At 37.8% G+C, this 14,774-nt stretch overlaps 1 protein-coding gene across 1 annotated transcript in view; it reads right to left on the bottom strand.

Annotated features, from left to right (window-relative positions):
* Positions 1–14,774, bottom strand: part of khdrbs2 (KH domain containing, RNA binding, signal transduction associated 2) — a 66,435-nt gene that overhangs the window by 48,368 nt on the left and 3,293 nt on the right. The window contains exon 2 of the mRNA XM_078273484.1: positions 7,061–7,188. Within this exon, the coding sequence (XP_078129610.1) occupies positions 7,061–7,188 (128 nt within the window). The remainder of the gene's footprint in view (positions 1–7,060; positions 7,189–14,774) is intronic.

Genomic DNA, 14,774 nt, shown 5'->3' with positions numbered 1-14,774 from the left:
GTGCTGTAGCACAGCAGATCCAATAACACAAAAACCTTTTCGGCTTTTAAGTTGGAAAATGTGCACGGTGGCCGCCTTTTAATGCAGTTCACTGGGGTCAGGCAAGATTTGCAGATGTCCTGAGGCACTTATTGCCAGGTTAGCGAGCTGTGCTATTGGGGAAGTCCAGGTCCTGTCTGATAGGAGGATTAAAGCCTCAGGTAGAGGTGTATGCTTTAATGACAGCTATGGATGACTGGGCTGTGAGTGTGTCAGAAGAGTGTGTCCTATCAGCTCCACAGACATTAAAGGAAGCAGATGAGTGGTTGTTTGATGAGAGGGGATTTACTGTTCACCTGGTTTAGTGGTATCAGATAGGCCATTAAGGTATGACTTTACATTACAACTGTTCTGTTAGTTAAAGATGTTGTCTTGTTCAAAACATTATTAAAACAACTTCAGGACATTGAATGTTCAAAATATTCACAGTTCCAATGCATTTCACAGAGAAAAGAATAATTGTGTGTTTATTTGCACAATTGCACATTTGCGTTACTACCCTGTAATCTTCATCACAACAAACAACTCCCGTTAATATGTAAACCCTTAACTGTCGCCCAGATGGCCTGCACACACACAGACAGTAAACACAGAAATATCATGAGCCCTGTATATTTTTTTCAACAGGTGGCAAACTACTTCAGCCAAGATCAATACAGACGAGCAGCCAGCAATGCCAAAGTGACGCAACGCTACAAAAGTTGTCTAAGACCATGAAACTGTTCCAGACAAGCTGTTTTGCTGTCAGAGCAGCAGCTACATTGCTTTCCTGTTGGAGCAAAAAAAATCATTCCACACAATGTTTTCTTACAAGTCTCTAACAAGCTATGGCCTTTAAATGACTAACAACAAACGCCACTTTTTTATTAAATTGAAGCCCTTCCACTTTTACGTTATAATATGTAGAAATTGTCATGTTTGGCAGTTAATATATAGGAAGTTAACGTACTTTTTACAAGGTAAATTAAATTGTGACTTTGAAAAACTACTTACCTCACATCAATTTTTTTTTTTTTTTTTGCCACTCTGGGACAGCGGAACAAGCTGTAAACATTACATTAGCATATCAAAAGGGAGTCATGTTTTTGTCCATCTGATGAATGTAAGTCCAATGTTGATTCTCATTTTTTGCTTTGGTTTGGTTTCCACCAACTCCTGAGAAAGACACCTGGCTCTTTAGCTGCTAATTGTCTCACTATGTTTACTAGTTGTCTCTAACTTTGTCTGCTGTTTGGCGCTAGGCAAGTAGCATAGAGTAGGTTTATCATCTGCCTGTTGCTGCTAGAAATAAGGTTGATGAGAGTGGTGAGAGTGAGCCAAAAAAGTAACGTTGTAGGCCGTAAAACCAAAACAATGAGCTGCAAAACACAAAACGCTCCATAGAGCTGAAGTGAACTGCAGAGTCGGTGATAATTCTCTTTGTTCATTACAAACTATGAACTACATTGTAGTCATTTGATATAGAGCTGGGTCACTGTATATGTGAAGCAATTTTAAACATGAGAAGGTATTTTATCTGTATTATATCTCATTGTGGCAGACAAAGTCATCACACAAACACTAATTCAGTGGAATCCCAGAGTGGAACTGTGATGCTATCGTACACATGCTTAATTTTAATCCACACTCTGCTCCCTCTACTGTATTCAGCACTTATCTACGCAAAACACCTTTCCACATGATAGGCCTTTCTTTAGGACAACGACATCTCTGGGCAGACAAAACTGGAATTCCTCTTTGGGTAGAGCAAAGCTGCTGCACTATTTAAAGGTCACAATACACCAAGACTGATAAGCTCAAAATTGTGGCACCCACAAGGACAAAATACAATTCAATGTGTTTTGTGCAGCCTGTGTACTGTACTGAATGTACCTGCAGAATGGATAGTTAAAGCAAATACCCCACAGAGGTAATACTTTAAAAACAAGCTTGTTTAAATGTGACACAAGCGGAAATATGTCCATTTGGTTTCTATCCAAATCAAAGTGATTCTAATTAAAAGGGGAGAAATCATTTTACATTTTCATACACACACATGCAGATTAGTCCCAGCACTGGACTGAGACAAGCAGACAGTATCAGCCATTGGAAATCCATTTCATGCCCCAAGGTTATGAGATGCTAATCAAGCTGTCCCATTAAACAGCAGAGGATAAATTCAAATTAAGCGAGAATGAAAATGACTACGCTGCTTAATCATTTTTTTTGCTGAGTAAATATCTCATTGTACAATTTTGAGCCTTCCATAAGCAAGCTGTGAGTGTATGATTTGTTTACATGTCAAAACAGGACAGGTACAGATGTAACTCTTCTCCCGTAAACTCAGATCAACCCTGTTTTCAAGGTTTCGTCCCTTTTTTTAAAGATTAAAGAAAGTGATGGCAAGGTCACTGGAGCGATGCACCATGGCCATCTTTCTTTATCTTGACAGGCTATAAAACGACAACAAACCTAATGTAGATTTTACAGAGTGGTGCACAAAACACACAAGTCGTCCCCTGTGAATGATGCATACAACTGGGACGGTCTGTAACAAGATGCATCATCCCTGCAGGTTTAATCCAGCAGCTGCAGCTTTACAAAGTCTGAAATTTCAAGTTAGTATCCAATCAACCAAACAACAAAACACACTTTATAAACACAAAACTAACTTAAAACAATTAACTTTTAATTATGTAAATACTAATATATAGAAATTGTGGTAAAATGCAATTTCGCTGGCAGGTTGGGTTAAGCATCAGTCCTATTTTGAATTAAATATGTTCCTCTTTCAGCTCTCCAGCAAATATGAATTTCAATGCTGACAGCTGAAAGTGAATTTATTATTCAGTGTGGAAGGGTAGTGTGACTTGTACAATATATTATTGGTTAACAGATGCTTTGTAGTTGATAGGGGGAGAATTTTGTGAGAAAATAAAGTAAGAAAATACAATATACCAATCCTAAAAATCCTAAAAAATGTACTTGACAGGATGCTCAGCATGATCCACCATCTAGACTATATTATATTCAATCACATCATATCATATGTTATAATATAATAATTAATTATAATATGTTAATTTTGCATAAGTAAACAGGATAATGAGTTAGGCTTGTGGTCAGGGTTAATATTGATTTTCCCTGTCAGCTGCAGGAAGTTATTATACTATTCTTTTGCCTATTGTATTATAAAATAATATATTATTATGATCATACAAACAATGTTTTATACTCTATTATTATAGGGTTAGGGTTTGGTTTAGGGTTACAGTTATAATTATTATTATTATTATTATTGTTTAATCTTTTATTGAATCAAACTGTTGCTAGTAGTCCCTGCCCAAAGACCAGAGACACGTTTTATTTAGGCCTATTGGTGCTTGACCCTGCTAAATAATAAATATAAAAAATATAAATAAAATATGCTGTGTTAGCATTGACTCAAGGGTTTTGTCTGGTGATGCCAAATTAAAATTATATTTTAATAAACGGCTTTAATATGTGATGTCATAGTAGTTCTTCTCTTTCTGTGACTCAAAGCTTTACAAAGTTTCAGTCACTTACATTGTTGCACAGTCCGTGTCTGTCAGTGCACCATAAACAATGATTTCATCAGTACTGGTTGTTTCACTGTTAGACAACATTAATCTTCCATGTGTCACATCGTCAAATCCAAAACCATGCGAAGGAATTCTCCCAAGTAATCATTTAATTACTTTGCATTTAATTACTTTGCAGCAAGATGGCAGCTGTAAGCACGAATGAGCACTGCAACGTGAACAAACTGATTTATGACATTTTATACTTTGCCATCACTAACAGAAAGTAAGACTGGACATTACTGAATAATAGACATGAAAAAAAGCTGTGACACAAAGTGAGGTTCCAATGTGAAGCTGAATTAAAACAATTTGTTTGTGCCTCTCAGTAGTGCCGGTGTTGTCAGAGTGAAAGGTCGTATTGGTCAGTGAATTCATATCTGTGTCGCCAGAATGTACAAACATTTTTCATAGCTGTCCAAAATTAATCTTTATCCCTGATCTAGCCCAAAAACAATGTGTTAAAGAAAACTGATACAACAAGTAATCTGTGTTCTCTGATCTGTCAAGCAGCTGTTAAAAACCTTTTCGCAGGTGTTATAAATGTGTTAATATGCATTCTTACACAGTATTGTCAAAAATTCAGGATAACTATACAGTTATATTTGTGTCGGAAAACAATGTCTAGTTTGGACATTCTGTCATTTCTTTGTCAAAAAAAAGATCTGTTTTTGTCAAGTCTTTGTCAGGTATTTGCTGTGTGCTCCATTTCACTCATCTTTCCAAGCTCTGCATTATTTTTCTCGCGGGCTGATGTGCACTCGATCAAAGAGTTGCTTCATGTGGCTAATTACCATTAACTGAAAGTGCAGTGTTACCAATATGTTTAAGATAGTGACACTGCAGTGTCTTGTGGGGTGCTGACTGTGCAATTAGGTCACAGAAGTTGTTGTTGGACAACTGCTCCGTCCCTCTGGACTGTACTGCTTACTTTGCAGAACTGGCACTATTACATTCATTAGAACCAGCATTTTGTGTTTGCCTGTGTATGTCCTTTTTTTTGTTTACGATCTTAAGTATATTGTTTCACAATACATTTTTTTAATCTATCTCAGTGGTTCTGAGGTTTTTTGAGTCCATGCTTCACTGGTTTTCATTAACCAGGAGCTAGCTCACAGCTGGGACGCCAGATGAATGCCAGCGGGTACGAAAGAAAACTAGTACTCTATGTACAATCATTTCATTTTACTCCCTATTTGTAGTCTCCAAGAGGAAAGTGTTTCCATAGAATCAATGTGCTTGAAACTATTTGCAAGAGAAGATATTGACGCTTAATTTGAGTCTCAAGTTGTTAAACTGATAGACGCCTGTCTGTGTGTATACTACTTCACATCTATCCTAACCCGACTCTCCTAAGAGTGTGAACCATACTCTACAAATATTGCTAGAAGTCTCTGAAAGAGCCAAAAATGTTTATTCCTAGATTTACATACAGTTTGTGTGCTGTAAGTTCAATGCTTGCAATTATAAAATACTATTGAACAAAAAATAGGGTAACTTTTGGGCAGAAAAGGCACTGAAGCAGATAAAGCAGAAACATAACATTCAGAAAGATATCCTTGAGTCATTGTGGGTCTTCTGTTTCCAAGAAACTGTCCCATTTGTTTGTTTGTTTTTTTATAGATTTGAAATCTATTTAATAGAGTGAGGAATTCCAGAACACAGCTTAATTACTTGCTAAACACTGATCCTGAGGAGGAAACAGCAAATTGATTTCTATGGAGTGTCCTGAGGGGCTTGCTGGACTAAAGCACAGCGCACACACACACACAAACTAAAGCACAGCCCCTGTGCTCCTGAGGCGCAGTTAAATGTTGCTCTGCCCTCCTGACATTGTCTTTTCCTCTAGTCCTTCTCTAATGTGGCAGACAAAATCAGTGAGCTACATTTAAAACATAATAAATGAAGTAGCTGTGAGATCATGAAACAAGACATTGGGGCAAGATTTAAGACAGAAGGGAACTTGACTTGAGAGTGTTGCAGGACAAAGACTGAAAGATGGACAGAGTCAGTGTTTTGTTGAAGATCTCTTCCCCATAACTCCTTTACTGAGCACTCAAACCTGCAGCGACAAAAAGAGGAAAAGTGACCAGAAGTGATTCGTTTCAAAGTGCTTGGAGACAAAAAGTGTCAGAGAGTGTGGAAGCACAGAGCTGAGACCATGTATGCTTGAGATTTTAGGAGAAGAGTGCGCTGATGATGATGATAGCAATATTGTTGCAAACTGACAGCGAAGAACAGACCCTGCAGGTTTTATATGATGGGAGGCCCTGGCAAGGTCATACCAAAACATATGATCACATTTGCTGGACAAACGTTTTAAAGAGTTTGCACCATCCAAAACAACATACATCAGCAAAATAACTTCTTTTTGGCATTTGTTTGGCATACAGAAAATTCCGCACAGTGAAACACTACACCAAGTGACTCGACAAAACAACACGGGAGTGGCAGTTTTGTTTTATGGGACCCTAAAATGAATAGTCTTTAGCCACTATCAGATGCCACGTATCCTATATTACCATATAGCCTTATTTTCATTTGACAACCATGTAATGAAAAGCAGTTGCTATTCTGACAAATCATCATATATCTCAAAATCATATATTTTCAGATAAGATTTTGAATGGTTTGATTTAAAAATAAGAATTTTGCAACATTGCAACACAGCTAGACACCGATGTATTGCATTTAAAAGAAGAAAATATATACAGACAAGAAAAAAAGCATAATATTATTTACAGAAAAGAAAACGACTCCCTAGTTATCTGTCCGTCTATCTACAGCAACAAAATGAGCGCAGTAAATACTGTATTAGCAGAGTGGGACAAATAATCAATATCGACATATGTTCTGTTTCAATCTGTGATGCTACGCTGATGCCAATATTCTTAGCTGCCTGTTGCATGAATGTATGAATGAACTCAGTGGAGCAGGCTTCCTTGATTACAGTGGCAGTAAAGCCTTTTGGTTCTCCACGAGCAGCTGCGTGTTGTTGCTTAGCTGTCTGATGGAGCAGCCTCATTAGGCTACACTTCAAACTTTGTCACTACTGACATTTCATAAGTCAGAAAAAGGCATAATGTGTCACACTGATTTATGGTCATTGTTCTTCACTGTACCCTTGAGTGATTTAGTGCAGAATATTTTTTTGATGACTACATCAAAATAAGCAGACACTGCCTGGTGACTTTCTATTAGCCTGTTTGAGGCTCAGTGGGATTTTCAGTGCCAAAAGTAAGCTGTTTGTACAAAGAGGTGAATCAACCCATCCATCGATTGACTAAAATGAATTATTAATTAATATCACACACACACACTCAGTATTTTTCAAATGTCTATCTTGCAGTTTGACTGTTTGTCTGTTTGACTGTTTTCTGGTCAGTTTCTTTCCAAAGAAAAAAAAATAGGACCTTAAATATGTGCAGTGTGTCTCTTACCTTTGGATACTGTTGGATTGGAATAAGAACTCTTTCGGAGAGCTTGATATTTTTATTGCTGATGATATCTAGGTATTTCTTTGTGTCAACATCTTTTCTCAAATCATCTCCGTCATTCTTCTCAATCTCTGCAGAAAAACAAACAAAACAGATAAGTAGATAATTTAGTTTGTTATGTAACCGAAAAAGCATCAGACGACATTGTCAACTCTGCTTTAGAGACAACTGCGGCATGCCAATCAAAAACAGGCTGGGGACACATTAGGAGAAATCTAACATTGCATTGCATTACACAGTGAATATTTTGCAGATTATTTTGTGCTGTAAATATGCTCACATTGCAAACTTTAATAATATGAGATTATCCTGCTGACTCCTGATACGTCCTTTATATCGGGCCCTGTAATCTCATGATCCAATAATTCCAATCAAAATAACAACAGAGGCAAACCGTCACACTCAGCTCGCTGTGCCTGACTTCGCTGCAAACTGAGCTCTTGAGGGCTGTCAACAGTTTAAGATCCCCACACAGCCGGAACTTAAACATAAAAATGCTTGATGTAATCGGTTAAAAGTCAAGTGGGGTAGTTAGGATTGGATCTGTGGACTCTCATATTTAGATCAAATTTTCAGATAGTTGGTTCCAATCAAACTGCACTATTCCTCCTAATAATTTACAAGATGGGAAAATCTAGTGCAAATTGGCCCAATAGTGCTCTTGCGTGTCCCCAGCCCTAATGCAATAAGATGAGAGATGAGAGGTGGATATTAACTGTCCGGTTCAGCGTGACAGGAACACCCTGAACAGTGCTATTTCTTGATTGATGCATTTTATACCACTTGAGCTGAACCACTCGCTATAAATTAAGTGCTCTCGAAATGAAGCTATCTGTTGTCCACCTAGCAGGAATCCTCCTCTGTCGCTTATTAATATCCACTGGAATTACAATTATCAGTCTGCAACACATTGGCTGGACAATAAATGATGTTCTTGAACAAGAATGAGAACGAGTCACAGAGTGCTCCTGAGCTGCTTTATTGAAACTCAAAGCTGTCACCAGCCAGAGGACAAAGCTATGAGTTGAAAAACAGCTCGAGCCAAGTGGACGTGTCATTACGGAGCAGAACTTTGAACAAATAAATGGCTGAAATATTTTATCCCTGAACAACGTATTCAATTTTAATGAATGCATTTGTCTGTTTTTTTGTTCTCTAAGGAAGGAGATTAACTACAGACAAGAATACGTCCTCATAAGTGGCTGAATCTACCTTAAAATCCATCTTAAACGTCTAAGAATGTGACAGTTTGTGTGGAAACAATATTGCCTTGTTGGAAAAGTGTTCCAGTTTATGTTCCCAGTGAAGGGTCCTTCTGAGGCTATTCCTTGACATGACAACTCCAGCTTAATGATCCCTCTGTTCCAGGCAGTTACAATATTAATTCACTACAGTTCCTAATGACCAATGGCTTCACTTGTACACCATTGGCTACATTAAGGTCATTTGTTTGATAGTGCTATTGTTTGTGAAATCACAAGACAAAACTCCAACAGTTTGAAAGGCACCAATTTCTTCCAGCATGACACAATCGTTCTGATGGTGCCTGACTGTCAGAGGAAGATTGTTTGAATTGGAACATGCTGTTTCTTTTGCGGTTTCTCCGTGAGAAAATCTCTCTGCCTAAAAGTTAGAGGTCCTAAAAATAGCATTTACTGAATATTTACTGAAGAAAGAGTTTTGTTCATTTTGATTCTGGACTGCTTTTTGGAGCCACTGAAAGAGACTATACTTTAATGAAATCATTCAGGCTTATGTCAAAATAAGAAGTGTATTTTCACGTCCCACAATGATGCTGTAATGAAAGGACTGTGTCAGGTATACTCAGTGAACTCTGTGACCAGGTAATGCTCACTCAAACACCACCATCGCCTGCCTCTGGGTACAGACTGTGCCTGAAACCTTTTGCTGAATTACAGGTAAACAGATTGAAAGACCCCTTCAACCTTTCATTCCCATCAACACGGCTGATTCACATCTGCTTATTATTCACTTTACACAAGACAGGTGTCCCAGCATGGCAGGAACTTACAAAATGTGCTTTTTAAAAATAGCATCTATGTATTCTTGCCTGAGGAGATAAATTACCACAACCTGTAGTGTGCAAACACAAGCATATTTAGCTCTGCTTTATATACAATAGACATGCTACTGTATGGTGAAAACTGAAAATGTGAAATACAGTAGCCTATATTTACATGAGCAGAATGTGTATTAAGCTACGCTAGTGATGGGGCTCTGGGGATGTCAAAGGTCAGAGGGTCCACCACAGACTGAAATATCTCAACAACTATTGAATGGATTGTCATGACATTTGGTACAGGCATTCATGGCCCCCAGATGATGAGTTTGATGATCCCTTAGTCTCGCATTGCAAGACCTTTCTCCACAGCGCTGCAGAGGAGGGTCTGGCTAGTCCACACAGCATTCTGGGATGGGAGAAAAACGTGCTCTGGTTTATTGGCATTTCTTTAAACCAATCATAATCATCTTGGGCAGTGCTAAGAGCCGGATGGAGCAACGGTGCCTCTGCGGGAAGGAACTTGTTTTGGTAGAACGTGTACGTTCAAAGTTGTTTTAGTCGTTTACAGAAAACTCAGATTCGACATATAGTCTAGCTGTCTGGATTTACCTTGCAGAGATATGAGGAGCAGTTAACCACAGTCCTCATAAATCGACCGGAGTTTAGAATGCCAACACAAAGAAAGTAAAAGGAGTCGGACATCCGGCCTAAAAAGAGGGACATCCGGCGGAATTTCAGACGACACCTGAACAATCCCAGAACAATTCTGGTGCCATCATCAGTTTAAAATTGGTATGCGTCTAATACATTGGTTTGTGACAAAATATCTGCAAAACAATTGACTCTTATCAACCTCAGCTGTACTTTGTGTATAGTGCTAATTAGCAAATGATGGTGTGCATTTTAGCATGATGCCATAAGCATTTAGCTCAAAGCAGTCCTGTGTTTAAACACAGCCTCAAAGAGCCGCTATCATGGCTGTAGATGTGACTGTTCTCTCAAGAAGAACGAGTCGTTTCAACACCTAGAAACATGTTTTCATGTTCAAGTGACAAAGCCATCCAGCAGCAGAATTATCAGCAAAACCACAGCGTCCACATACAGTACAGAAAAGGGGTCAACAAAACATTGGAGCAGATCAGAAAAAGCTTCTGTCTATCATTCTAGAGGGCGTATTGTGTGTGTGTGTGTGTGTGTGTGTGTGTGTGTGTGTGTGTGTGTGTGTGTGTGTGTGTGTGTGTGTGTGTGTGTGTGTGTGTTTTATGTCAAGGGCTTGTTGCTTGCTTGTTAAAGTTATGGTCATTTGAATACATTCCCATGTGTGTTTGTTAGTCATACCATCAAATAAAGCTCATTTGGATTTTACCTCATTTTAGTGGTTAATGTTAAGTCCCAGATCCAAGTTTCATCGAGCATTTGTTTCTTGATATACTCAAAGATTAGTTCTGGTCTTCTGTATGTGGGAGGTCATTTATTTTAGGATTTGTTTTCATTATGGGCATTCTGTTCATTTCATTTGAGTAAAGTAATGATGTTTTTCTGGCCCATGAAGATGATTATACTCTGGCACAGTGCATAATAGAAAACACCTTTATGCTGGTATGCAGTGTGCCAGTAAACTCAGAAGAAGATTGTGTGTGAGAGAAAGAGAGAGAGAGCAAATTAGATATATGGAAAGGTATAGAAAAAGAGGGAAATGAGCTTACAATATATAAATCAGGGGAAATGTTCACACCAGTATCATGATTGTGAAATATATGTGGCAGGGAGTGAGGGGAGCCTAAAGATCAGAGGAGCGAGAATGTGCTTTGAAGGTCACTGTTTTCAGTCCTCACACAGGATGAAAAAAATCTCTTTGGGAGTGAAACACTCTCAGCGACTGTTCTGGTGCTCTTGATCCCCTCTGTTGTGCTTCCCAAACTGCTTCAGTGGAGCTGCTCATCAGCCAAGAATGAAAAAAAGCAACTGTGGTTTAACTGGCCAGCTACCAGATAAATGTGTGAGTTGTTAAAAAAGAGAAATGTGCTCAGTCAGCCTGCCATGGCTTAAGGTTTAATACATCTGCTATGTTCTGTATGCAGCCACACAAAGCATCAACAATGACTGAGGAACAGTTTGAAGTTAATTAATCCTGGACACCAGTAGCATGTCAATAAATACACACAAAACTGTATTTATAATTACAGTAAATTAGTTTCTATTAGAAATTTAGATCACATCAGATTTTGTAGTATTTTTATTCACTTTTAACAAAAGAGGGCTCCTTGCTTTCAGCAACTATTGCCCTCAGTAAAACAGCTGCACCACCGGAAAATATTTAGGTACTAAACAGGATATTCTTGCTGAGCATAAAAAGATAATTTTGCCTATGATTAAGTGAAATCTTTCTTTAACTTGCACAGACTTGAATTCTAGCCATCTAAAATTCCCAAGAAGCTCTAGTATAGTTAGCTTAAAAAGAAAAGAAACACAAATGCCCTGCATGGTTTGAGCTACTATCAGTACAGAATAACATGTATGCAGTTCAATAACATCAGATGAAGGGGGAATGGGAGCCGCATAATTTCTTGGAGATAATATGTTTACTGCTTATCCTCACATCATAGCTTTATTGGATTTCAGTTGTTGTTTGCCATACAGTCCACACTACTAAAGCATACGCTTTGTTCTACTGCTTAATAGGCGCTTTTACGCATTCAACTCTGAGATGATGTTGGTGTGATCAAATTGTCTCTTACTACACTGCTCGCGGTTTGATGTTGTTTTTCTCTGATGGGTCAACGGAGAAACGTGGATCCAGAGAAAACTCACACACTAAAACACAGTCTTACAGTGATAGAACAGGTCACTATAATAAACCCAATCAAAATGACTTCTTCCAACATAGGTGTGATTAGTTCTCACATTGTTAAACAGTCATGCCACAGAGGGATTTGATGAGAGAAAACAAAAGCATTAAGATGAACCTCATCACACCCAACAGAGCAAACTCAGGATGTCGTGATATCTGTGCTCTGTGTATACAAATAATGCACACAGTAAGCATCCTTCCCTTTTTCACTCGACTCACCTTTTATTTTGCAAAGCTGGCTGAAAGACTGGAAACCTTGAATAACCTGCAAACTGATGGACGAGCATTCAAGTTAAAACTGCAGATAGTGAACTGCTAGAAAAAAACATATTTGAACTCCCCACATCTATCAGGTTTAGATGCTGCTGGGAGTTGTATTTTGGCTGTACATTGCTGATTTTGGTAACAATAACAGCTGAACAGCACTTGTTTGTTTTATGCTTTCAATACAATCTCTAAAATCTGTTAAAACAGCCAATTACTGCTGGTTGTTATTAAAATATGCAGTGCTGAACCAGTCAATACTGATTTGAGTGATTATTACTTTATGCTTTATTGTACTATAGGCAGTTACACCAACTGTAGTAAGAGGTCCAAACACAAAGGCGTTGTTGAGTGTTGCCATTAGTCTGTAGACAGCTAAATTATTTACTGATTTCTGAACTTCTGAAGGGTATATCTACAATAACGACTTCACAATGGGAAAATGAATCAAGCTAATCACTCTTCGACACCTAATTGCTTGTTCACATCAAACACAGAAAGAGGTAGTAATAGTGCTCCATTTCACAGAGTGGATCTGGTGGGGAGAATGGACCCACGAGACGCGCAATTAGCGTTGTCTTTTTTCACTCTGGACTCATGAATGTAAATGCATATATGGTTCGAAATATGCGCCACTGTTTGGCCACATGCTGTTTATGGGTTTTTAACTGAGCTGCACTGAGGCAAACTGCATTCAGCCCGTTGACACGGTCATAAAGTATTACATCTTCAATCTAAATATAATGCCATCTTTAAATTCTCTGCTGAATGTGCAATGAACAGTGAAGTGAAAAACGAATTACTATTCATACAAATTACAAAATGTTATACAAATTAAAAAGCAAGCAAATTAAACACATTTTAATCAGGATGGTGTTTCAATAATCCTCTTTATCTCCTTTATTACAACTACTTACAAGCCAGACAGGATGCAAAACATTCTGCAAATTCAGCTTTGGTAGACAACATGGTCCATATAGGATCTGTTTCTCTTTATTATATGTGTACAATAGGGTCTTTTTTATCTTTTATATGTACAGTGTGATGTCATTATGCATGTTATATGTGTAACTTATATATAATATAATACACCTGTAAATTAACAGGTATGATTTATTATATCTGAGGATACATGATTGAATACAGTGTGGTATTTGTGTTATTATGCCGCATTCTACACACATTTTATTAATGTGGATATAACTTCCAGGTGTATATTGTATATTTGCTCTAATGTTTGTGCAAAAACTGTACAGTAATGATTGAGCGATTTATTCTTTGATTGATTGATTTATTCCTTCATGATCAGTATGTATCTCTCTTTTTTCAGTCCTATTTGTGTTAACGTTACATCCTGCATACTGTAGCACTGTACTTCCTTGTCTAATTGAACAATCTGTGTGAATGTAATTACTGGTATGTCAGACGAAACAGAACATTAGCCTCCATCAGCATGCAGTTCTTTAATGATTAAAAACCCTGAGCAGAGACTGACTAAAAGTATACCTGAACAAAGAAACCCTAAGAATGTAACCAAACTACTGTAGAAATCACATTTTACAACAAAATAATTGATAAATTGGTATTCTTTCTTTCATTTGCCCTCCACACTATGATACTAAGTGAAGCTGTGGTGTTCTAAAGGAACAGGTACACCACTCACTTCAAATCTGCATCAAACACATTCCAATGTAACCTACGTATATGAGAATACTTATAAGCATAAGAAAGACAGTAATTTACCTTATTTCCTAAATACACGATGCCACTGTTACTTCTGTACTTTTCCCTGATTTTGCTAGTTTTTACTTAAATAAATCCCATTTCTATTTATTTATTTAGAACTTCCCTGTTATATGTGAACATTAAGGAGGCACGGTAGCATATTCTAATACCTTATTTCCGAGTGCTGCTGCTTTGGCTCATCCACTCATTTACTCATTGACCTTGGAGTCTAATCTTATTCGACCCATGCACTCATTGTAAGTCACTCTTGATAAGAGCGTCAGCTAAATGCTGAAAATGTAATGCAATGTATCACTTTCCTGAAATGTAATTTTTGTGTCCTTTTGACAGGTCATATACCTGCACATGAGTTATTGTTTATTTGTCGCTATGAGCTGGGTCACTGCTGGATACTGAGCGCGCCATAATGTTTACACTGAGAATGTGAGCAACAATTTATAAATAAGAGAGAGAGAGATTAGATGCAAATCAATTCTTAGAGAGAGAGAGAAGTTTTACGTTCCCAAATAAGCAGGCCACTTGCATCTGTATGTATGTGTCGAGAAAAGTCCCCTGCAATATGAATTTGTACATTGATTTGTACTTTTTGCATGTATATTCAGAGTATAAGATGTATATCTCCTAAACAGTCACTCATTGAAGCTAACCATCTCAATATCTAATTATACGTAGCTCTTCAGTATCGGCTGACAGAAACTAAGGCTAAAGAGGTTGCAGTGCATCGCACAGATGCATGCATTGTCTGATAGATTTTAATTCAAGTTAAAGGGTCG

Source organism: Sander vitreus, chromosome 17 (genome assembly GCF_031162955.1).
Source record: "Sander vitreus isolate 19-12246 chromosome 17, sanVit1, whole genome shotgun sequence".
Lineage (NCBI taxonomy): Eukaryota > Metazoa > Chordata > Actinopteri > Perciformes > Percidae > Sander > Sander vitreus.
This window is presented reverse-complemented; position numbering and strand designations above follow the sequence as displayed.